Source organism: Leucoraja erinacea, chromosome 8 (assembly GCF_028641065.1).
Source record: "Leucoraja erinacea ecotype New England chromosome 8, Leri_hhj_1, whole genome shotgun sequence".
Lineage (NCBI taxonomy): Eukaryota > Metazoa > Chordata > Chondrichthyes > Rajiformes > Rajidae > Leucoraja > Leucoraja erinaceus.
In genome coordinates, this window is record NC_073384.1 from 67,972,917 (window position 1) to 67,999,089 (window position 26,173).

The window sequence follows — 26,173 nt, forward strand, 5'->3', positions numbered from 1 at the left end:
TGGGTGTATGGAACAAGTTAGATAGGTGCATGGATAGAACATGTTTGGAGGGATATGGACCAAACGCGGGCAGGTGGGACTAGTGTAGCTGGGCAAGTTGGTCCACTGTACCACTCTATGACTCCACCTGGAGTCCCGGCGACTGGTGGCCCTGTAGAATTAATACATTTCTCATATTTGCCTCCACATGTTACCTACATGGCCTTTCACAAACACAACAAACAAGGTTTAAAAAGTGTGGCGTGTAAGAGGAAGGCCGAATGAAGCGTGAATCTACCCTTAAGTTCATTCATTTGTGGGCGACTAACTAGGTTAAATGATGTTCTCATTTGTAATTGGACGGCGATAGCAAGTTGCAGTCGGATTTGCATTAGACCGGTCACGTCAGCGAGGGGGCGGAGGGGAATTTCCCCGGTGAATTTTACCAAACTCACGGGGTTGTCTTGCAGCTTTGTAACCAGGACATTTCAGAGTGAAGACAGAAGTTACACATCGGAATCATTCTGTGGTCTGCAGCAGGGCCGCGGGGCAAATGGCCATGGACGGTAAGACGAGTTATTTATTAATCAAGTGTGTGGAGATATTGTTTAAGAGGGAACTGCAGATGCTGGAGAATCGAAGGTTACACAAAAAAGCTGGAGAAACTCAGCGGGTGCAGCAGCATCTATGGAGCGAAGGAAATAGACAACGTTTCGGGCCGAAACCCTGAAGGGTTTCGGCCCGAAACGTTGTCTATTTCCTTCGCCCCATAGATGCTGCTGCACCCGCTGAGTTTCTCCAGCTTTTTCTGTGTGGAGATATTGAATTGGCTGTTGTTGAAGCTATTCTGAAACGCGCTGAGCTGAGAGCCACTTGTTTTACTGGCGTCTCGCCATTAGGAGTCACTTTCAAATTGAGTTACGCCAGCATTTTTGTAGCAATTTGATGAGTTTTCGACCAGAAAGTGCGTTTAAGAATCGGAGTGGACTCGTTCTCGTTTAATATCCATTGCGGATCAGGGCGAGTGAGAAGAGCAGTGTCCCCTTGTAGTTTAGGCTTCGGGTTCACTTGGTGTTTGGGCTTCAGCCGCCGCTGTGTGTGTGATCGCGGGTTGTTGGGTGAAAGAGGGCGAGGCCGGGGAGCCGGTGAGCAATGGGTACCCGGCCCGGACCGGCCCGGACCTGGACCTCTAATGTCACGTCGGCTTTGCATGTCGGAAACACTGGTGGGTGGAAATCCTGAAGGCGTCTGAAAATGACGCAGCTGCTCGCTTTATTCAAGGCTGCTCACCTCCTACTACCCAGAGAGGCCGGCGTGGAGGAAGGGCCCGGTGTTTCTCCAGCAGCCCCCTCCCTCGCCTGCCGCCTGTCCCGCGGAGTCACTCCAGCATTTTGTGTCCTCAACCCCCAAATCCGCTGCAACATTCACTGCCCGGCTCGACGAGGAAGTATCGAATAAAAGCAAAAACACGTTTGAAAGTGTATGCGGATGTATGTCTGTATGCGGATGTATGTCTGTATGCGGGTGTATGTCTGTATGCGGGTGTATGTCTGTATGCGGGTGTATGTCTGTGGGCGTGTGTGTATATGTGGGCGTGTGTGTATATGTGGGCGTGTGTGTGGGCGTGTGTGTGAGTGCACGTATGGGTGTGTGTGTGTGAATATGTGTATGTGCATATGTGGGTGGGGGTGTGTGCGTGTATATGTGGGTGGGGGTGTGTGCGTGGATATGTGGGTGGGGGTGTGTGTGCGTGGATATGTGGGTCGGGGTGTGTGTGTATATATGTGTGTGGGTGTGGGTGTGTGTGCGTGGATATGTGGGTGTATGGGTGTGTGTGTATGTATGTGGTGTGTGTGTGTATGTGTGTGTGTGTGTGTATATATGTGGGTGTGTGTATGTGTGTGGTGTGTGTGTGTGTATGTGGGTGGGGGTGTGTGCGTGTATGTGTGGGTGAGGGTGTGTGTGTGTGGGTGTGTGGGTGTGGATGTGTGTGTGTGTGTGTGTGGGTGGGGGTGTGTGTGTGTATATGGTGTGTGTGTGTGTATATGTGTGTGTGTGTGTATATGTGTGGGTGGGTGGGTGTGTGTATATGTGTGTGTGTGTGTGTGTATGTGTGTGGGTGTGTGTATATATGTGTGTGTGTGTGTGGGTGTGTATATATGTGTGTGTGTATGTGTGTGTGTGTGTGTGTGTGTATGTGGGTGTGTGTATATATGTGGGTGTGTGTATATATGTGGGTGGGGGTGTGTGTGTGTGTGTGTATGTGTGTGTGTGTGTGTGTATATATGTGGGTGGGGGTGTATGTGGGTGTGCGTGTTAATTACTGCTTGTTCATACAACAAAAGTCTAATGAAACTGCGGCCGAGACTCCTCGTGAAACTAACGTGGGCGACGGCGAGAGCAGGAGCGAGCGGGAACTTTCCTTGTGTTCACGAATTTAAATTGAAGCAAAAGTGGAAAGTGGGCGGACTGAAGCACAGGCTGTTCTATTGACAGGCAGGGAGATATTTCTTCTATATCTCTCTACATCACCGTCTATATCTCTCGTTTCCCTTTCCCCTAAACCTCCGTCTGAAGAAGGGTCTCGACCCGAAACGCCACCCATTCCTTCTCGCGACTCCAGAGATGCTGCCGCCTGTCCCGCTGAGTTACTCCAGCATTTTGTGTCTAACTTCGGTTTAAACCAACATCTGCAGTTCCTTCCCACACAATCTTTCTGCTAGTCTGACTTGACTGGCTCTGCAACGGGATTACAGGGAGACTCTCCGCATGAAGTTAATATCTGTTACCTTGGCCCCCCCCCTGTTCAGAGCCGAATCTGATATTCAAAGATATTCTGCTGCTGAATGGGGTAGGACAATACTGGTGGGAAAGGCAAGGACATAACAATTAGCATTGAATCATGCTGAACACATGCCTCCCCATAGGGTGGCGTGCTGTCCAGCAGGAACTTGGTTCAATTCATTCTGAAAAATATCTATTTTCCTATCAACCAGTAGTAAATTGTGTTTTTTTTAACAGTAGATGCACAAAGATTTGAGGTTCGTCCTCTGCTGCCCACTCAGGGTAATATTTGCCGATGAGAAGCTACTGATTTGATTTTAATCTGCAAACTAAACGCTACATTTTCCAACCCACTTGCTTGTTCCCCCCCTTTCCCCGCACCCCCAATCGCCCACTGGTCTGAAATCCCAGTCCGTTGACTCGAACAAAATATAACACGGGGGTGAATTTTCGAGGTGCCACCTTTCAAATGTGTTGCACTAAGTTTCATTCTCGGATGAACCAGAAAAAAATGACTCTCTTTAGAGGACGGCAGGGATGTTCTGCCCAGTGACCAGATTGATTGTCCACCAATCCCCTCAGGAAGACATTATCAACCTGTTGACACAAGGAACTGCAGATGCTGGTTTATAAAAAGAGGACACAAAGTGCTGGAGGGTCACACAGCATCTCTGGAGGACATAGGTGATGTTTTGTGTCGGGTTCCTTTGGGACCTGAAGCATCACCAATCCATGTTCGCCAGAGATGCTGCCAGATCCGTTCAGTTATTCAAGCACTGAGTGTCTTTTTTGTTAATCAAACTTAGTATTTGGCTAGTAAGTTGGCAGACAACATTAAAATAGGCGGTGGAATGTTGTAGGAAGTAACTGCAGGTGCTGGTTAAACCGAAGATAGACACAAAATGCTGGATTAACTCAGCGGGACAGGCAGCCTCTCTGGAGGGAAAGAATGGGTGATGTTTCAGGTCAAGACCCTTCTCCAGGTATCATAGACATTGAAGATGGTTGTCAAGAATTACAAGATCTTGATCATCTGGGCAAGTGTGCCTTGGAATGGCCAATGGAGTTTAATTCGGATAATGGTGAGGTGTTGCATTTTGTGAAGTCAAACCAGGCCAGGACCTTCACAGTGAATGATAGGACCCTGGGGAGTATTGTGGAACAGGTGGATCTTGGAGTACGTACAATTCCTGGTCTTCTACACAACACCTGCTGTGAAACAGTCTCAGTGTGGAGTAACGTAATCAAAAGCTTGATATCACTACCACAGAGGTTACATTAAAAACAAAAACAAATTTAATTGACTAAATAACTTTGGTACATTCTGAAAGACAAATGTCACCCATTCCTTCTCTCCAGAGATGTTGCCTGTCCCGCTGAGTTACTCCAGCATTTTGTGTCTACCTTTGGTGTAAACCAGCATCTGCAGTTCCTTCCTGCACAATTGTATAAAATGGATGATGTGATTTCATTCCCATTAGTCTCGACATATTATGTGCACCAGTTAATTTCTGCTTTTAGTCTCGGTCAGTGGTAGGTTTCGACACATTTGGGATTTCTATTTTTCAATAGTGGGATGAAAGTGGGAAAAGTCTCTTTTCATTTTCCACAACAACACGACTGAAATTGCGATCCAGTTACTCCGGTCGTATATGTTTGTGCCGTAGAACGTTAAAGACAAAGATTTATGATATCATTGGTCTTGCCCCATCCAGTAGATATTAAATAGCATGTTTAGTTTCTGTAAAACAACCACTATCATTCACATTTCCATAAATGGCACTTGAGCCTTAAAATCCCATTTCCAGTATAGTTAAAGTGCACTTCCAAAATTAAAGTACTGCACAGCTGTTGTGCCATTGCATATTGACAGCATAAGTCTGGCCAGTGATGTAGGTTTACATTGTGTGTGTATTTGATTCTGGAACTTAAACTCCTGGTTTAATTTTTTTTAAAACAACAAAAAAAACATTGGTCACAAAAGCTATCTTTGACGGACATTATATTTTGAAAGAAATGAAACTCAGTAGGTATTGAGTTAACTGGTTAACATATTTGTTTCCATTTGATACACAGTTCAGTAAATAGTTTCACTTGAAACTGTTGGTAAATCAATTCACAACCGGTTCTGTGACTGATGTACATTTTTAGAAAGTAAAATGCTTGGGCCTGAACACGGGAAGCTGAAATAGACTGGAGTTGGACACATATTGAATCTGAAACCACCTGCCAGCTTGTTTTTTTGAACAAACATCAGTTTTCCGTTGTAAACTCTAACGTTTGGCCCAGTTTTAAAATATTGTTATTTTGTCCTTTTAGATATTTCGGAAATCTAGTTTGACAGTTATAATGCTGAAGAGCAAGTAATTGTTAGTTCAGTGGGTTGATTTAAAATAACCTCATGATAGTAATCTTTTCGAAAAAAACTTTTATGTTATTAGTTTTAGTTTAGAGATACAGCGCGGAAACTGGGCCCCTGGGCCCACCATGTCCACACCCACCGGCGATCCCTGTGCATTAACACTATCCTACACACACTCGGGACAATTTACATTTATATAAACCATATAACCATATAACAATTACAGCACGGAAACAGGCCATCTCGGCCCTACAAGTCCGTGCTGAACAAATTTTTTTTTTTCCCCTTAGCCCCACCTGCCTGCACTCATACCATAACCCTCCATTCCCTTCTCATCCATATGCCTATCCAATTTATTTTTAAATGATACCAATGAACCTGCCTCCACCACTTCCACTGGAAGCTCATTCCACACCGCTACCACTCTCCGAGTAAAGAAGTTCCTCCTCATATTACCCCTAAACTTCTGTCCCTTAATTCTGAAGTCATGTCCTCTTGTTTGAATCTTCCCTATTCTCAAAGGGAAAAGCTTGTCCACATCAACTCTCTCTATCCCTCTCATCATTTTAAAGACCTCTATCAGGTCCCCCCTTAACCTTCTGCGCTCCAGAGAATAAAGAACTAACTTATTCAACCTATCTCTGTAACTTAGTTGTTGAGTACCAACATACCAAGCCAATTGGTCTACAAACCTGCACGTCTTTGGAGTATGAGGGAAAACCGAAGATCTCTGAGAAAACCCAAGTCACGGGGTGAACATGCAAACTCCAAACAGACAAGCACTCGTAGTCAGGATCGACTGGCAGTTGCTCTACTGCTATGCCACCGTGCTGCCTATTGCAGAGCATAAAATCAATACACGGCTGCCCGTGTGTGTGTGTCTGCTTCATTCATTACATTTGGTATCGAATATTCAAAACCTGACGTCATTGGATGTTCATTCTGTTAGTACAATTTGAGTTGATTTGTATTTCATATAAAACCATTGGTTTGTGACACAAATTGCACAAAACTATATTTTGTAATAGATGGATTATGCACTTTTTAAATCGACACTTAAAAGGGGAGAAATCTGAATATGTTTGCTGTTAATGGGAGTAGGTTAGCAGGACGTGCTACCGTTATGTTTGAGTGCCTCTGCATCATTAGGTGGGCGTTGTAAATCAAGTGACCTTAAACTTTAATCATGCGTCGTTTCCTGATGACCTCATCAAAGGGCAACATTATCTTTCATCTTTTAACATGCTTTCATAAATTAACATGCTTTCATAAAAATAAACACTTAACCTGAATTCTAATTTTGATTTGGGAAAGATTTGTCGTTGTTTAGTGGACTCGTACAGTGTGGAAACAGGCCCTTCGGCCCAACATGTCCCACACCGCCCAACTTGCCCACACCGCCCAACATGTCCCAGCTACACTAGTCCCACCTGCCCACGTTTGGTCCATATCCCTGCAAACCTGTCCCATCCATGTACCAGTCTAACTGTATCTTAAACGTTGGGATAGTCCCAGCCTCAATTACCTCCTCCGACAGCTTGTTCCATACACCCACCACCCTTTGTGTGAAAAAGTTACCCCTCAGATTCCTATTAAATCTTTTCCTCTTCACCTTAAAACAATGTCCTCTGGTTCTTGATTCACCTACTCTGGGCAAGAGACTCTACCCCATCTACCCGACCTGTTCCTCTCATGATTTTTTGCAGGAGTGAAATATTTTAAGTTGAATTCTGCATTTTCCTTTTCCGCATAATAAATAATGAATATGATTTCTGGAATTTTGTCTTCGCAGTGCGATGTCACTTGCCTGTTATGTCAAGACCTCCCCTTCAAGGTGAGACATTTCTAGATACGTTTTGTGGGAAAATTGCACTTCTAGCTTTAATTCCCCGTAAAGTGTTGCTGTCTCGTGTCCCTTGCTGAAATTCTGGATCGCTGACACTGTGGTTAATTTTAGGTGAACCTTATGCTGAAATGGTTGAACAGCCCAAGCCACGTGGTATGCGTTTCCGATACAAGTGTGAAGGGCGATCAGCTGGTAGCATTCCTGGGGCAAACACCAAGGATAACAATAGAACATATCCTGCCATACAGGTAAAACATCGTAGTGCATTTGCATGCAGTATTAAGTTGTTTTTTTAATGAAAATATCTCTCATTTGCCGTTTGGCAAATGAGAGATATTTTCATTAACAAAACGTTGATTTTTCAATGCTATTATTGTTTCCAAGCAGGTCTTCAGTGTGGAAACAGGCCCTTCGGCCCACCAGGTCTGTACCGACCAGCGATCCCAGCAGGTTAACACTATCCTGCGCGCGCACACACACACACTAGGGACAATATTCAAGTTCATCGAAGCCAAACCTGTACATGTTTGTAGTGTGGGAGGAAACCAAAGATCTCGGAGGAAATCCATGCAGAAGTGCTAAAATACTTTCTCACGCACAAACTCCGTACAAACAGCACCCATAGTCGGGATTGAACCGGGGTCTCTGGTGCTGAAAGCGCTGTAAGGCAGCACTCTACCACTGCGTCTTTGTGCCGCCCACCACTGAGTACTTAAAATAAGTTTCCCATAAGGAACACAAGTTGAATAGTTTTCAATGAACTCATTTTGTTTACTCTAAATTGTAATATTACTACAAAGTAATTTTCTTTCAAGCAGAGTAACATTTGAATCCTATCTTTCTTGATGGTTCACCCAGATGTTTCTGTTGAATTCAGGAACTCCCTGGGTCAGCAATAGATAATTAACTCACTATTGCACATGGTACGGAATATTACCGTGACATGAATTAGTTTAGTTTAGAGATACAGCACAGACACAGGCCCACCAAGCCTGCAGCGACCACTAATCCCACACTTTAACACTACCCTACACACACTAGGGTCAATTTACATTTACACCTACAAACCTGTACGTCTTTGGACTGTGGGAGGAAACCGAATATCTCGGAGAAAACCCACGCAGGTCATGGGGAGAGCGTACAAACTCCGTACAGACAGCACCCGTAGTTGGGATCGAACCCGGGTCTCTGGCGCTGTGAGGCAGTAGCTCTACTGCTATGCCATTGTGCCATGTAATATAATCTAGGGACTAGATCAATCATAGATTAATGCACGTCAATCAAATTGTGTAAAGGCAAGAATTTATGTTTATAAAAATGGTGAAAACTCTCAGTGGGCCAAGTAGCATCTGTGGGAAAGAGAATGAGAATTATTGTGTCATATATATTAAAAAAAAACCATCATTAGAAGCAGGAGCACGAGGAAACTAGTTACTGTAATTTGAAATTCTGGAGAATGTGGAGGGTGGATTGATTATAACAAGGGATAGGCTGGGGCCATGTGATCCTCATGGTCATGGAGGTTTGGTTAATAATTTTAATGAGGGTGTTCGGAAGAAGAGAAAACAAAGAACGGGATTTATAAAACTGAGAAATGCAGGTCAAAGCTGATGTTGAGCCTTCAATCATTGTTTGATACGCCCAGTAGAACAGGCGGTGTCTGTGGAGAGAGAAATACTAATGGATAGACAGGAGTGCAGCAGGAGTGATATATTGGAAAAATAAAATGCCTTTAATAGTTGCCATTCACAAGGAGCTCTCGACATAATACAACTTCAAATGAAACCACTGAATCGTAAAAAAATCCTAAATGATTTCTAAGATTCTCAACTTGATTCATTCCTTTGCATAGCTTTTCTCGTGTCTTCTCTTTAACAGATTAGTTTCTTCTTTCTTTCTTCATAAAGGTTGTGAATTACTTTGGAAGAGTGAGAGTTTTGGTTACTTTGGTAACAAAGAGCGAACCTTTCAAACCCCACCCTCACGACTTGGTTGGGAAGGACTGCAAAGACGGGTTCTATGAAGCTGAGTTCGGTGCTGAACGTAGAATTTTGTGGTAAGTATCTAGTGTAAGCTGGCAGTTTTTGTTCTGATATTGAAGTTTTTTTTTTTTAAGGGTGAAATATATATATGTTTTGCTATTTTGCTCTCTTATTCCACCAAATAAATCTAAAATGTGGAAGAGGTAATGTGAGGAGCAACGCAGATCTGGAACATGGTATATATCCAGAAACAACAAATTGAAACCAAATCAGAATGCCGGATTGAAGCTCCAACAGAGAGGGAGATTGCACAGAGTAACAGGGAAGGCATTGATACACCTAGGCCCAAGTAGTTGCAGTACATAAGTAGTTACTTATGTATGATATATGGAGGGGGGTGGGGGGTGCAATAAAGGACCAGAGGTGGAGAATTAAAGATTCTCAGAATAGTAAATATAAGAGAGGAGAAACCATTGAAAGATATGAACATGAGGATGAGGAATTTGTCATTGAGTCTTTGCTGGGCAGATGGGATAGAGCAATTTAGGATGTAGACAACAAGGTATTGAATGAGCAGGAAGGAATTTCTATACAAGTCAGGGTTGCTGCAGAGTGAGCGGAGGGCTGTACGTTCAGAGGGGGTGAGGTTGGAGTAGGTAAGGGGAGTGGGAAAAGTCTGAAGAAGGGTCTCGCCCCGAAACGTCACCTATTCCCTTTTCTCCAAAGATGCTGTCTGACCTGCTGAGTTACTCCAGCTTTTTGTGTCTGTCTAAGGTATTGAGTGGGTTGGGTTTAGCAATGCAGGAGTCTTGTAGGTATTGTTACTGGACTAGAAATCTGCAACCTGAATCCAGCTTAAAGCCTCACTCTAACAGCCATGGAATTGACATTCATTTAACTTAACCAAATCTAGAATGCAAGTGGGAACTTTTTTAGAAGAACAAAGGAATCGAAGCTAGAAATGCATGAGGCTGAAGGGTGACCTTATTGAGGTCTACAAGATCCCAAGGAGCATGGATAAAGTCAATACTCAAGGGTAGAGGTTTTTCAAGGGTAGAGGTTTCTTAAACTAGAGGGCACAGGCTTAAGGTGAAAGACTTAAGGGGGGGACATTGAGTCACTCTTCCACTCTGAAGACAGTCTGTATCTGGATTGAGCTGCCAGAGGAGACTATTGAAGTGGATATAATTAGAACAACAAATCTTCTTCTTGCGTAAGGCGTGCACAGCCCAAAGTTGTTGACACCAAAACACTACATCTATCTGTTTGTGCACGTAGGGTTGATTGCATTAGTTGAAACGGGGTGGACCACGTGAAGGTTGCAATCTCCCCACCCCAGAACGACAATTTGAAAGCCATTTAGAGAGATGTATGGATGTGAATGGCCTGGAGAACTCTGGAGGCAAATGGGATGCCCAGTATGCCAACGTGTTCAGCATGGTCAAGGTGGGCCGTGGGGCCTGTTTCTCTGCTGTTGAACTGTGACTGTAAAGGGCCTGTCCCATTTGGCCGTCATTTGTGCGTAATTTACGCATCACGATGCATGGCGCATGCATCGTGACACGCACGTGATGCGTACATGGTGCGTGGTGACATAGGCAGCGACGTGCAGCCGCGCGCGGCGTCCCAGGATTTTGTGATGTACCATCTTTGCGCACCATCTGCGTGACGCCTAAATGACGGCCAAGTGGGACAGGCCCTTACGATGCTAGTCTTAACAACAGTTACCATGAAACAATTGGATTGTCGCAACAAAGCATTTTGTTCACTGGTATCCTCAGCAAGTTCACACACGTGTTATCTCAGACTCTATCGTTGACTTCCAACTGCCTCAGTTCGGAGATAATCTGAGATGAATGATAAATGGCACCATTGCCTACAATGTTTACCTTTCATAAACCAATTATAACAATTATATCCCTTGAAATATTATTTCTTCATCTATAATTAAGCTGGGTGTCACTGTCGTAGATGCTTGACAAGGTCCCACATAAGAGATCAGTATGCAAACTTAAAGCACACGGTATTGGGGGTTCAGTATTGATGTGGATAGAGAACTGGCTGGCAGACAGGAAGCAAAGAGTAGGAGTAAACGGGTCCTTTTCAGAATGGCAGGCAGTGACTAGTGGGGTACAGCAAGGCTCAGTGTTGGGACCCCAGCTATTTACAATATATATTAATGATCTGGATGAAGAAATTGAATGCAACGTCTCCAAGTTTGCGGATGACACAAAGCTGGGGGGCAGTGTTAGCTGTGAGGAGGATTCTAGGAGGCTGCAAGGTGACTTGGATAGGCTGGGTGAGTGGGCAAATGCATGGCAGATGCAGTATAATGTGGATAAATGTGAGGTTGTCCACTTTGGTGGCAAAAAACAGGAAAGTTAACTCAATTCAATTCAACTTTAATGTCATCGCACAAATACAAGTATCAGTACAACGAAATGCAGTTTTGCGTCAGTCCGTAGTAGTTGTACATAAAGAGAAAAAACAAGAAAAAAATAGAAAGAGAGAAGATACAGAATAATCAGGAAATACAGAATGATTAAACAAAGGGGGACGGAGGGACCAGAGAAATCTATCGTCGGGACTCCGAGTTCAGCAGTGTGATTGTGTTGTTATAGAAGCTTTTCCTCATCCTGCTGGTACGTGACCTGAGGCTCCTGTACCGCCTCCCTGATGGGAGGAGGGCAAACAGTCCATGGTTGGGGTGTGAGGGGTCTTTGATGATCTTCCCAGCCCGTCTCAGACACCGTTTTCGGTGGAGGGCATCCATGGCAGGGAGCGGGGCCCCGATGATGTGCTGCGCGGTTTTCACCACCCGTTGTAGTGCTTTCCTGTCCGCAGCAGTGCAGCTGCTGTACCATACCGTGAAGCAGGTGGCCAGGATACTCTCTATGGCAGGGAGGTTCTACTGCATACTAATTTTCGCCCACCTGCAAGGACCTATGACAGGGGGCCGGCAGTTGCCGAAATAGTCGCGTAAGTGGGACAGGCCCATGACTCAGCGGGTCAGGCCACATCGGTGGTGAAAAGGAATAGGTGACGTTTCGGGTTGAGACCCTTCTTCAGACTGAGAGTCAGGGGAAAGGGAAATGACAGATATAGACCGTGATGTTGAGCGATATAGAACAAATGTACGAAAAATATGCAAAAGAAAAGACGATAAAGGAAACAGGCCATTGTTAGCTGTTTGTGAGGCGAATACGAGTTAGACAATGAGTCAGCAAGACAATTTTGAAGCTGGTGTGACTTCGGTAGGGAAGGGATGGAGAGTGGGATTTGCCTCTCTCCCCATCAACCATCACACACAACTCATAATCCTCCGATATTTTTGCCACCTCCAACTGAATCCCACCACTCATCACATCTTCCCATCTCCACCTTCCGCAGAGACCGTTCCCTGGTTAACACGTCCCCTCCTCGGGTACCTTCCCCTGCAACCGCAGGAGATGCAACATCTGTCCCTATACCTCTTCCCTCGCCTCCGTTTAGAGACCCCGACAGTCAGTATTTTGTGTCTAGCCCCATGAATACAGTGGGTACAAGAGCAGGTCAGAGGTAGTGCACTCAACGTTAAATAACGCATCTCCTCACCCCATGGCAACTCTCCATGATCTCCAAACCCTGGTGCAGCTAAAAGAGTCAATGCCTCACTGCTCCGGTGACCTGGCTTCAATCGCAGTCTCCTGTGCTGTTTGAGTGGAGCTCCTTGTGTGACAACATAGGTCTCCTACATGTGCTCCAGTTACCTCCTACTCCCAAAGAAGTGTAGGTTGGTAGCTGAATTGGCTCTAGTTAATTGCCCATAGCAAGAGGTAGAATCAAGAGGACTTTGCTGCCTTCCCCCACAGTGGGAGCCATTGTGGGGGGATGTTTTTATGTTTATTGCTAAATTCTTTAATGCTGTGTCTTATCTTTATTCGTGTGCTGCAATGGCAAGTCAAATTTCACTACACCAATTGGTGTATGTGACAATAAATGTCCTTTGTATCCGGAGAAGCTCGTGAAGTTTTTTTAAACATGTTGAAAAATGTCCACGAGAGCCCCGAGTACCCACGAGCGGCTATTACCGTAATTCTCCGAGTTCGTATCGGGGAAACTTGGAAGAACTCTTGAATTAGCTCGTACAGTGGGACAGGCCCTTTAGCATGCAACAAAAGCTTTTCACTGTACCTTGGCACGCCTGACAATAAACTAAACTAAAACTCTTTTAAGACAAATTTCACGAGTGCATCTAATATCAGTGATTAATTAAAGCTAAAGAGAGGCACATTTTCCTGATAAAAATTATATCTTATAAAGGATTGAGTATAGAAGCTGGGATGTGGTGTTAGGATTGTACAAGGCATTGGTGAGACCAAATCTGGAGTATGGTGTACAATTTTGGTCGCCCAATTATAGGAAGGATGTCAACAAAATGGAGAGAGTACAGAGGAGATTTACTAGAATGTTGCCTGGGTTTCAACGGCTGAGTTGCAGAGATAGGTTGAATAGGTTGGGTCTTTGTTCTCTGGAGCGCAGAAGGTTAAAGGGGGACTTGATAGAGGTCTTTGGAATGATGGGAGGGATAGACAGAGTTGATGTGGACAAGCTTTTCCCTTTGAGAATAGGGAAGATTCAGGCAGGAGGACATGACTTCAGAATTAAGGGGCAGGGGTTTGGGGGTAATATGAGGGGGAACTTCTTTACTCAGAGAGTGGTAGCGGTGTGGAATGAGCTTCCGGTGGAGGTGGTGGAGGCAGGTTCATTGGTATCATTTGGGAATAAATTGGATGGGCATATGGATGAGAAGGGAATGGAGGGTTATGGTATGAGTGCAGGCAGGTGGGACTAAGGGGAAAAAAAATTTGTTCGGCACGGACTTGTAGGGCCGAGCTGGCCTGTTTCCGTGCTGTAATTGTTATATGGTTATATGGTTATATGATTAGTTTCAAACGGGACATTTTGGGGTTTGATAAGGAACTGCAGATGCTGGAAAATCGAAGGTACACAAAAAAAGCTGGAGAAACTCAGCGGGTGAGGCAGCATCTATGGAGCGAAGGAAATAGGCAACGTTTCGGGACGAAACGTTGCCTATTTCCTTCGCTCCATAGATGCTGCCTCACCCGCTGAGTTTCTCCAGCCTTTTTTGTCTACCAGCCATGTACATGATCACTGGATTGGAAAAGTTAATTTCATGCTCAATCCTTTCCTTCCACATGCATTAGAGGAAAAATGTTTCACCATAAAAATGGCTCTAGAAGGATCTGCGTGAATTAATTAATTACATGATGCCACTTCTCAGCAGCAGTGGAACTGATGGTATTGGGTGCTCATTTTAAAAGTGTCCACGCATTAAAATAAGCAAAATAAACAAGGGACAGAAGTAGATACATTTCAGGCTGACAGCGCCATTGTAATTATTTTTTAAATCAAGCAGCACTTTCTTTGAATGTAACACAGACAGAACAGAAGATGATTGTGGTTAGCCCCGAGCCAATGCTACGAAGCGAGGCAGTGACTTTCGAGTTATCTAGTGAAATTGTCAATGAAAGATTGAGAGCTTCCTGTGACGTCACCCTACAGTTGACTGGCCACTTTATGACAAAGACATAGACTTCCTTCATTGTGTTTTCAGCCACATATCTTTGGGACCATATTGTCACCACACCACCGAACCAAATAGGTCTTGTCAGTGTCCGTTGACATTGTTGTGTAGGAGAGGTGCCACAGGCCCAGCGCTGATGACTAATATGTTGGTTTGATGACTAAGGGAAACCCCCACACTCCTCTTGATTTAGCACCTTACCCAATGGCCCAGTGAAGGCTGGGAACTCCCCGTGCAGGGAGGGGAAGATGTGAAACTGCGCTGGAGGCAGCGTCTCTCAAAATGTTAAAAACCTATTGCCAAAGTGCTCAGGATTGGTGGCGAAATATGCAATTAGAAAAGGGTAAAAAGAAAACCTACTTCACACCACTTTCTGTTGCGTATCGCACAATTCACCATCTCATTTTTAAAGTGTCCGTGCACTAAAATACGCAAAAATAAACAGCTTCCTAGGAAGGGACTGAAGCTAAACAGCGAATTAAGTACTCTTGAAGAATAATACTCGTTATATCAGAGAGAGACAGCAGCCGACACTTTCAAATAAAGCATTGGCTGATGCCTCTCATAACTATAGAGAGAGGGGAGAGAGAGTGGGGGGGGGGGGGGGGGGGAGGGGGGGGGGGGGGTGAGGAGAGGGGGGGGGGGGGGAGGGGGGGGGGGGGGGGGGGGGGGGTGGGGGGGGGGGGGGGGGGAGAGAGAGGGGGGTGGGGGGGAAGATCGAGAGTGTGGGGGGGGGGTGGGGGGAGTAGAGAGAAATTCACATGCAACAGCATGCCTCTATTTATGGCCTTAACCTACACGTCATTTCTAGAACAGATGTGCTGTGAGGTAACACACACTAAATGGATTGAATTTACCCATGTATTTCAAACTGGACTCAAACACCCAATTGGAAACAGTCTGGGTGAACTTCAGATCGCAACAAGTTGACATTGCAACAAGTGTTAATCCCGCCCATCATCAAGCTGCCAGGGAGGGCAAGATTCAAAATTCATCAAGATAATCCCTGTAAATACATCAGATGATATAGTGATCTTGCCCACCTCACGTCCTGATCACCAACTTTAAATCTTTGTTTTTAAGCATATTATCTTTGTACTGATATTTGTGGGGCTGGTGACTGTTCTTTAACATAGAAAACATAGAAATTAAGTGCAGGAGTAGGCCATTCGGCCCTTCGAGCCTGCACCGCCATTCAATATGATCATGGCTGATCATCCAACTCAGTATCCTGTACCTGCCTTCTCTCCATACCCCCTGATCCCTTTAGCCACAAGGGCCACATCTAACTCCCTCTTAAATATAGCCAATGAACTGGCCTCAACTACCTTCTGTGGCAGATAATTCCACATATTCACCACTCTCTGTGTAAAAAATGATTTTCTCATCTCGGTCCTAAAAGACTTCCCTCTTATCCTTAAACTGTGACCCCTAGTTCTGGACTTCCCAACATCAGGAATAATCTTCCTGCATCTAGCCTGTCCAACCCCTTAAGAATTTTGTAAGTTTCTATAAGATTCCCCCTCAATCTTCTAAATTCTAGCGTGTACAAGCCGAGTCTATCCAGTCTTTCTTCATATGAAAGTCCTGACATCCCAGGAATCAGTCTGGTGAACTTTCTCTGTACTCCCTCTATGGCAAGAATGTCTTTCCTCAGATTAGGAGACCAAAACTGTATGCAATACTCCAGGTGTGGTCTCACCAAGACCCTGTACAACTGCAGTAGAACCTCCCTGCTAATTAAACTTTGCATAAGATAGTAAAAGTTAGATGCAACAAAATCCTTCCTGTGAACTAATTTACCTGGTATTTAAGAAAACAATGTTGTTAACAATTTGGATGATTATTTCCCTTTGATGTATCGTCATAAATTAGCCAAATGTTTTTGTCTTTAATTCCATTTTATTCCAAATTTGTGTCTTCTATGTAAAAAAATATTTAACATGCAAGTTGAGCAAATGTAACAATTCAAGATGTTCCTATCACAAGTAGCAAATGTGAACACAAGTCTGTGTGGGACTTCTCCAATAACACCACTTGATTATATGTCATTTAGACTTTGCTCAATTTTCCCGCTGCCCGAGACTGCGGAATGCCTCCCTCGTTCTTCCAGCGTAGTTCTGTCTTCCTCCGGGATCCCAGCTCCTAAACTGATCATCAGGACTTCCCCCAGTGCAGCGAGCCAGCTGTGCTAACAACAGCTGTGCATCTCCTACCAAACCTGCCATTACATTTATGGTTAAATTTCTCTGATAATTGCACAATTCCCCAAGATCTATTTAAAACATTTTTTTTAATTTACACGTAAAAGATAAAGTTACTGGGAGAATTCTTGTAATTAAAAGAAAACCAATGTACACGAAGTAATTAGATATGTTTAAAAAAAAATTAAAAAACATTTAAATCACATACAATGCCCTACTTGCTCTTCACCCGGCAGCCAATACTCTCTGCTACTGGCCTGCAGAAGGAGTCCAGCAGATGTGTCATAGTTGACCCTACGCTTGAGGATAATCCAGTTACAAATACATCTGCCAAGATCTGCACTGGTCCCCTGCAGAAGATTGGCTCTATTAACAATTAGGCAACTCTACTGAAGAAGGAACTTGGTGGAACAGACGGCATCTCTTGATGGAAGGGATGGGCCATTCCTTCTCTCCAGCGATGCTGCCTGTCCCGCTGAGTGACTCCAGCATCTGCAGTTCTTTCCCACACACAACTCATGACGGACATGGTGGAAAAGGGACAAAACAGACAACATACGTAAACAGAGGCACAGCTGAGACACTGCAGTAAATAATTACCTTGCACCGTCTTCAGTTGATCTTCAAGATCTTAGTAATGAGATCTTGGTAAGGGAAGAATGCAGTAGTGAAAGTGGATGATATTGGGGTATGAGCAGAGGGCAATAACATGCTAATTCTGCATTTTGGACCTTTTATTTAAGAGGAGGATGATGATAAATCTGACAACCTCAATCTGAAGAAGGGTCACGACCTGAAACGTCACCCATTCCTTTTCTCCAGAGATGCTGCCTGACCCCCTGAGTTACTCCAAGCATTTTGTGTCTATCTTTGGTGTAAACCAGCATCTGGAGTTCCTTCCTACACAACCACAATCTAACATCAGCAGTAAAAAAAAACTTTCAGTGGTAATATCCTGGGTCAAAATAAATTGCTATTTGCAAAGTTGCAAGCTAATGTGCAAAAGGTCAGCAAAATAATTTGGTAAAGGCAGCCTTGACTGAGTTATTGCATAGAGAGATCTGTTCAACATGATGTGTTAATGCCAGTGCAGAATTACAAAAAGCAAGTTTGTGTGTGATTTCACTACTTTTTCCAGATGCTTTGGATTCCTCCTGCATCCCAAAAAAATACTAGTTAATTGGTTACACTCAATTGCCCAAGTGTAGATGTCGGAAGGGAGAATGATACAAGATACAAGATACATTTAATTGTCATTTGGACCCCTTGAGGTCCAAACGAAATGCCGTTTCTGCAGCCATACATTACAAACACGTAGACCCAAGACACAACATAATTTACATAAACATCCATCACATCGCTGTGATGGAAGGCCAAATAAACTTATCTCTCCACTGCACTCTCCCCCCCCCCCCCCACCCCCCCCCACCCATGTCAGAGTCAAAGTCAAAGCCCCCGGCTGGCGATGGCGATTGTCCCGCGGCCATTAAAGCCACGCCGGGTGGTGCGAGGTCGCACACCGGGTCTTGGTGTTAGAGCCCCCGGCGTGCGCTCGCAGAGTCCCGCGGCCATTCCAAGCCGCGCGGGGCAGTGATGTTAGGCCCCGCTCCAGGAGCTCTGTGTGTGTGTGTGTGTTAGTTTAGATTGGAGATACAGCAGGGAAACAGGCCCTTCGGCCCATTGAGGCCGCACGGACCAGCGATCCCTGCACATTATCGTTACCCTACACACACTAGGGGCAATATTACATTTTTTTTTAACACCAAGCCGATTAACCTGTAACCTGTGTGTCTTTGGAGTTTGGGAGGAAACCGAAGATCTCGGAGAAAACCTAGGGGGAAAACGTGCAAACTCCGCACAGACAGCACCCGTAGTCGGGATCGAACCTGCGTCCCTGGCGCTGTAAGGCAGGTACTCTACCACTGCGCCACCGTGACCAGCATGAGAAGGAGAATAGGTAGCTGTGAATCGGTGAGGAATCGAGATTGATGGGGTAGGTTTAAGAGCTGGCACGGACTCGAAAGGCTGAATAGCCCCTCCCAACAGTATATCATGGAAAATATGAACGTTTTCATGAGAATAGTAAAATGTGAGAAAACAAATGTTTTAAATTAAATGGGAGAGGGTAGAGGAAACAAATGGATCTGGGAAAACCGAGTTTATTCATGTGTTGGATATGCAGCGTGGACATCTAATAGACAGTGATGATTGGTAGTTAATCACAGCTGTTCTGTCAGGAAGGGTGTAGGTAAAGGGAGATGAATGAGAAATCAGATGGTGACAATACAAGATGTGGCACTGCAGTTCTCCGGAACCCTCGTTATTACAGACCTCTTTATAATGGATGTTGGTTGTAGAGGGGCAGGGGCTGTCAACTCACCTGGAGTCCAGGCCCAGTTCCAGACTTGAGAGTCTGAAGAAGGGTCTCGGCTCGGAATATCACCTCTCCATGTTCTCCAGAGATGGTGCCAGACCTGCTGAGTTACTCCAGAACTTTGTGTCCTATTGTGTATGAATCGGCATCTGCAGTTCCTTGTGTCTACTACTGATACAACATTACTCGGTTATATTGGACAATTGGCAGTATCCTCAATCTGTCACCAGTTCCATGTGGAATGAATGCATTCTATTTTCAAAGCAAAGTATGGGCAGAGGCCAGAATCTTCCAATTTCCTTTGGATATTGGGGTGTGAGCAGAGGGCAATAACATGGGGGAATGCAGAATAATGGACACCACCATTCCCCCCCTGTCATTATGGTCTGTTATAATGAGGGCTTACTGTAGTTAAGAGCATTACCCTTAAAGATAATTTTATTATAATGGGTGTCAATGGTTATGGGGAGAAGGCAGGAAAATAGTTACAGAGATAGGTTGAATAAAAGGTTGAATAAGTTAGGTCTTTATTCTCTGGAGCGCAGAAGGTTAAGGGGGGACCTGATAGAGGTCTTTAAAATGATGAGAGGGATAGACAGAGTTGATGTGGACAAGCTTTTCCCTTTGAGAATAGGGAAGATTCAAACAAGAGGACATGACTTCAGAATTAAGGGACAGAAGTTTAGGGGTAATATGAGGGGGAACTTCTTTACGCAGAGAGTGGTGGCGGTGTGGAATGAGCTCCCAGTGGAAGTGGTGGAGGCAGGTTCATTGGTATCATTTAAAAATAAATTGGATAGGCATATGGATGAGAAGGGAATGGAGGGTTATGGTATGAGTGCAGGCAGGTGGGACTAAGGGGAAAAAAAAATTTGTTCGGCATGGACTTGTAGGGCCGAGATGGCCTGTTTCCGTGCTGTAATTGTTATATGGTTATATATGGTTATATGGTTAAAATGGGATTGGGAGGCAGTGATCAGCCTTGATTGAATGGCAGAGTAGGCTCAATGGCCTATATCTAATTGTGAGCCTGTGAATATGTACCCAAGTCCCGATCTTCTCTAAATAAAATATAATTTCAAACCTTGCAGAAGACATGGAGCTTATAGATATGATGAACAAACAGGGTGAGAGCACAGATATGCACTCAGACCAAAGCATGGCAGATGAAATTCGATACAGGGAAGTGATCTATTTAGTAGGAAGTATGACAAGTGAAAATATGAACTAATTAATGTCATTTTAAATAGAGGAACAAAAAGTCATGGCAGTACTGACTCGAATGTGTAGGTTGCAGGGTAAGCTGCAAAGGCTGATTTAAATAGCATTCGGGATCTTTTGATTTTGTAAAAAGAGGTTTAGTGCCACAGCCACAAGGAGGTTCTGCAAAGACCCTCCCACTTTCAATAGACTCAAATCTACAACAGGCAGTGTCAGTCAGGTGATATAATATTAGTATTAATTTCTGGAAAGACACAAAATGCTGGGGTAATTCAGCGGGACAGGCAGCATCTCAGGAGAGAAGGAATGGGCGACGTTTCGGGACGAGACCCTTCTTCAGACTGATGTCAGGGGAGTGGGCAAGACAGAGATAGAATGTAAGGTAGCGAAGGAAATAGACAATAGGAAATAGGCAACGTTTCGGGCCGAAACCCTTGGGTTTCGGCCCGAAACGTTGCCTATTTCCTTCGCTCCATAGATGCTGCTGCACCCGCTGAGTTCCTCCAGCTTTTTTGTGTACCTTCGATTCTCCAGCATCTGCAGTTCCTTCTTAAACAGAGATAGAATGTAGTTGGATACAGTAAAACTGGTGGGGAGAACTGGGAAGGGAGAGGGGATGGAGAGAGAGAGAGAGAGAGAAAGCAAGGGGTATTTGAAGTTAGAGAAGTCAATGTTCAAACCACTAAGCTACCCAAGCGAAATATGAGGTGCTGTTCCTCCAATTTGCGCTGGGCTTCACTCTGACAATGGAGGAGGCCCAGGACAGAATGGTCAGGGTGGGAATGGGAAGGGGATTTAAAGTGCTGAGCAAACGGGAGAGCAGGTAGTTTAAGGCGGACTGAGCGGAGGTGTTCAGCGAAACGATCGCCGAGCCTGCGCTTGGCCTCGCCAATTGGAATTTCCGGAGGTCGCTTTGAAAGTACTAAACAAGCAATGAAAACTGACTACACTGAAATCAAGAATATTCTCTTTATTTTAGTCTGACTAATGCTAGTATGAAGGTTATGCTTTGTAGCATGGGGCTCACAATGTCAATGAAAGTAGCAAAAAGTCATCTCGTACAAGGTAAGAGTTTCAATCTGCAATGTATGCAGCGTGAAACCAAACAGCTAGTGTTTATGGTTTCATTTGTCGCACATCCCTCATTAAACAGCCATCTTATTGACCTGACCTGTAACAAAAAGCTGATGGTGATGTTGACAAACATTATCGGGAGCATATTCATTCCTTCAACGAAAAGTTGAAGTATTTCAACCAGGCATTTCTAAAGAGGCACTTCCCTGTTGCCATTGGTGCCTCTGTAGTGACCTCATGGTTTTTCCATGTGGAACATGTAGAGGGGAAGTCCCAAATAGTAAACTGCAGTATTATGCAAATTTGCTGAGAAGTGGACTCCTGCGCATTTTTCCACACCTCGTATCTCTGTTGGTGTTAAAAATATGCTGTATCTTTGTTTCAATAACCCCTCCCAAGATTTTTTTTAACCAAAAACTCAGCTTACTTAACTTTGCACTCTGTACTCTCTAAAAAATAATATTTATGTTCTTGGTTTTCAATATCTTTCAATAAGTCTTGTCATATTTTCTAGTTTTCAGAACCTGGGCATTCAATGTGTGAAGAGGAAAGAAGTGAAAGATGCCATTCTGTTTCGCATTCAACGCCAACTCAACCCCTTCAATGGTAATACATTCTCCCTCTCATTCTGGAGACACACTTAAACACAATTGGAAAATGTACTGAAACGACCATTATTTGCAAATAGCAACCCTGGCTTCCAGGGTCAATGCTCATTAATTGCTTGTAATCAATTGAGTTTGCGCCATTGCCTTTGGCAGCCAATCTAAGCTGTTGGCATTTTCAAACATCGAATTTTCAAGTTAATTTGAGGAACCAACTCCTCGCTATGTTCTAGTAAACTGTTTGTCTTGTCTAGTACTTGACTGACTTGGCAAATGAAATGCCTGGTATGTTGCTCAGTATACTTGGCTAATAAAGTGTGATTGTAATTGTGATGAGCTGTTTGGATTGCTAGAGTGAAATGAGGAAGGAAAAGATGTCAGAACTTTCCCAGGCGTGGTAATCGGACACAAAAAAGGAAATCACTCTTCATTTATGAATTGACCTACAAGTGGTTCTCCGCTGCCTCTGTCGTTGAAACCAAATTAAGATTGACCTTAAACATGACAAAACGTCAAGTTTGGAACTACGATAATTGTGACCAATTTTGTACTTGGTAGATGGTCTCTGACACAATGCAGCCTCGAGGTACTTGAAGGCATTAAAATTGTGACTACTCTTATGGAAGAAGCCAAAGCAAAGAAATCGGGCTATTGATTTGCATTATCATAATATCTAAAGTGATGGGAGCAGAATGAGGCTATTCAGCCCATCAAGTCTACTCCACCATTCAATCATGGCTGATCTATCTCTCCCTCCTAACCCCATTCTCCTGCCTTCTCCCCATAATCTCTGACACCCAATATTATCTTAAAATATTTTAAATACTATTCTTTCTGCTACCCAATTACGGCCACCCCCCCCCCCCCCCCCCCCCCCCCCCCCCCCCCCCCCCCCCCCCCGGCCAACAATAGGAACATACATCTCCCCCACCGTCCCATCTTTCTCCCCCCTATTGAATTTGCCCTGTTCCCCAGTCTATATATGGAGGGTTCTCGAGTTGCCCCTATAGTAACAGCATGGGAACGTGCACCTTGGTTCAACTCATCCATGTTGACAAGATGTTCGCTAGTACTCCAACCTAAACTAGTCCCATTTTCCCGCTTTGCCCCTTATACCTCGACACTTTTCCCATCCATGTATGTCTAAAAATCGTTTCAATGTTGTTATTGTTCCTGCCTCAACTACTTCCTCAGACAGCTCTTTCCATATACCCACCCTCAGGTTTCTATTAAGTCTTTCCCCTCTCACCCTAAACCGAGGCCCTCCAGTTCTTGGTTTCCCCCTACTCTGTTAAAAGTAACTTGTGCATTCATCCTATCCATTCCCCTCATGACTTTATATAACTCTACAAGATCACCCCTCAGCCTCCTGCGTTCCAAGGAATAAAGACCCAGCCTGCTATAGGTTAACCCCTCGAGTCTTGGCAACATCCTTGGAAAAATCGTTTGCACCTTTTCCAGCTTAATACCATCTACCCTAGAGCTGGGTGACCAAAATTGAACACAATATTCCAAGTGCAGTCTCATCAAAGTCTTGAACAAATGTAACATCCCAACCCCTAAACTCAACTCCCTGGCTGATGAAAGCCAACGTACCAAAATACATGTTCACCCCTTTATACATTCAGGGAACTATATACCTGTCCTCTAAGGTGTCTCTGCCGTACAACACTACCCAGGGCCCTGTTCACTGTGAAGATTCTGCCCTGGTTCAACTTCCCAAAATGCAATAAAACAAACTCAGAGATCTGTTTATTTAAAACCCCCCTCTTGAATGGTGGTGCCTGCTTGAAGGGCCGAATGGCCTACTCCTGCCCCTATTGTCTATTCTCTATTCTCTTTTCTCCTCCACTGTTTCCTTCAGCAATGCATTAAGTTCAGAAACTCTTCGCAGTTTGTTTTGAGCTCGAAATATCACACTTGTGCTAATTAGATTATTTCTGGCCCACCGTCACGTTATCTGAACCAAGCATATGTTACTTCTATTCTCAGGTGGTTTAGGCCTGAAGTGAAACAAAGATATATTTAGTAGATGTTTCAGTTCACAGTTCTTGAAAATCGAAGCCTTATGTTGGATGGAGAAATGTGTCTGTTGGTGCATAGGTTTGGAAAGTGTGATATTTAGTTTAATTTCAAGCAGTTCCCATCTGGAATTTAGTCGAGGGATGGGATGGAGAAAGCTCGTTTGTGGACAAAACTGGTGGCAATTTGTTCATCCTTATTCTGTAGGATTGTAATCGCAAAATGTTGTTTGCTTCAATGGTCCCATTCCTCAGGCTCCTGAAATGGTAGAACTGCGAAATCCCGTGATAATGATATTGGTGTAAAAACAGAAAATATTAGAAAATTCAGCAGGGAATTACTTTGAAAGAGTGAAATAATGTGGCATGTAATGGGCCTGTCCCACAGGCGATTTGTTTTTAGGCGACTACAGGCGACTAGGTTGTTGCTGGGATGTCACCTGTGTGGTCATGAGTCACCTCTTCAGTCGCCCAAAGAGTCGTAGCCTTTTTCTGGTCGCAGCTGGATTTTGAATGCTCAAAGTTTTCGGCGTCAATTGGCTTGACGCCAACGAGCGTAGCTTGACTCCACCCAACGTAGGTGCTGTCGTATGTTGTCGCCAGGATAACGTAGGTTGTCGCCGGTGCTGACTTTGGTGAATTCCATTGGCGACTACCTACATCAACCGGCGACAGGTACCGACGACTGAATTGTCTTACTTTGTCTTGGGTGGACGTAGGTTGTCTTAGGTGCGGTCGTAGGTGGACGTCCTAATGGTTGTCGGTAGCTTGACATCGACTAGGTGGTGGGGTGTTGTAGACATTGTCGTGGGGAGTGGGTCCAGTCGCCGGTTTATCAGCGACCTGCTACGACTCTGTCAGCTGCCGAAAAAATTGCCTAAGTGGGACAGGCCCTTAATGGGCAGCAAGGATCAGACAAAGCTTCAATTCACTTTGTTCTGCTCAGATTCAGATTCAGATTCAGATTCAATTTTAATTGTCATTGTCAGTGTACAGGACAGAGACAACGAAATGCATTTAGCATCTCCCTGGAAGAGCGACATAGCAAATGATTTGAATAAATAATAATAAGTGTCCGGGGGGGGGGGTGGTGATTGGCAGTCACCGAGGTACGTTGTTGAGCCGCCGGGAAGAAGCTGTTCCTCGACCTGCTGGTTCGGCAACGGAGAGACCTGTAGCGCCTCCCGGATGGTAGGAGGGTAAACAATCCATGGTTGGGGTGAGAGCAGTCCTTGGCGATGCTGAGCGCCCTCCGCAGACAACGCTTGCTTTGGACAGACTCAATGGAGGGGAGCGAGGAACCGGTGATGCGTTGGGCAATTTTCACCACCCTCTGCAATGCCTTCCGGTCGGAGACAGAGCAGCTGCCATACCATACTGTGATGCAGTTGGTAAGGATGCTCTCGATGGTGCAGCAGTAGAAGCACCCTACTCTGTAACCTTGTCCAATTTGTATCTCTCATTCTCCGTTTTGATTAAGTTCCAGACCTGAAATGCTGACTTTCTCTTTCCACAAATGCTGCTGACGAACTTGAGTTTTTAAAGCAATCGCTGCCTTGATTTCAGTTTTTCAGAATCTGCAAGTTTTTTTTGATTTTCATTTACTGCAAAAATTATTGGAGGGCTTTAAATGTTTTGAGGTAGAATGAAAATACATTATACGGTGATGCATGTTATGAACGGCCATATTGGCCGCCATCTGTATGGCTCTAATCAAATAATTTCAGTGGCATTAAAAATTGTTTTAGAATACATCAAGGAAGAAACTTTCAATATTTTACATTCCCCCGTAAGTGAGAAAAATTCTCTCAACATCTGCACTCTCAATCTCTCCCAGACACCTGTTCTTCAAAAAGATCCAAAGTCCCAACCTGCCTAATTATTGCACGTGGTCAGGATGGCACGGTGACGCAGTGGTAGATTTGCTGCCTCACAACGCCACAGACTCTGGGTCGATCCTGATTTCGAGTACTTGTCTGTATAGAGTGTGTACGTTTTTCCCATGACATGCGTGGGTTTCCTCCAGTTTCCTCTCACACTCTGAAGACGTTCAGGTTTGTAGGTTAATTGGCTTGGTATAAATGTAAAAGATTGTCCCTAGTGTGTGTTGGGTAGTGTTAATAACCATATAACA

The 26,173-nt window shown here is 44.5% G+C and overlaps 1 protein-coding gene across 1 annotated transcript in view; it reads left to right on the forward strand.

The window, feature by feature from the left end:
• Positions 1-278: 278 nt before the first annotated feature.
• The window catches only part of rel (v-rel avian reticuloendotheliosis viral oncogene homolog), a 55,879-nt gene continuing 29,984 nt past the window's right edge, over positions 279-26,173 (forward strand). Inside the window, exons 1-5 of the mRNA XM_055639895.1 lie at positions 279-545; positions 6,918-6,959; positions 7,083-7,219; positions 8,879-9,027; positions 21,928-22,019. Of these exons, the coding sequence (XP_055495870.1) occupies positions 533-545; positions 6,918-6,959; positions 7,083-7,219; positions 8,879-9,027; positions 21,928-22,019 (433 nt within the window). The 5' untranslated portion in view covers positions 279-532. The remainder of the gene's footprint in view (positions 546-6,917; positions 6,960-7,082; positions 7,220-8,878; positions 9,028-21,927; positions 22,020-26,173) is intronic.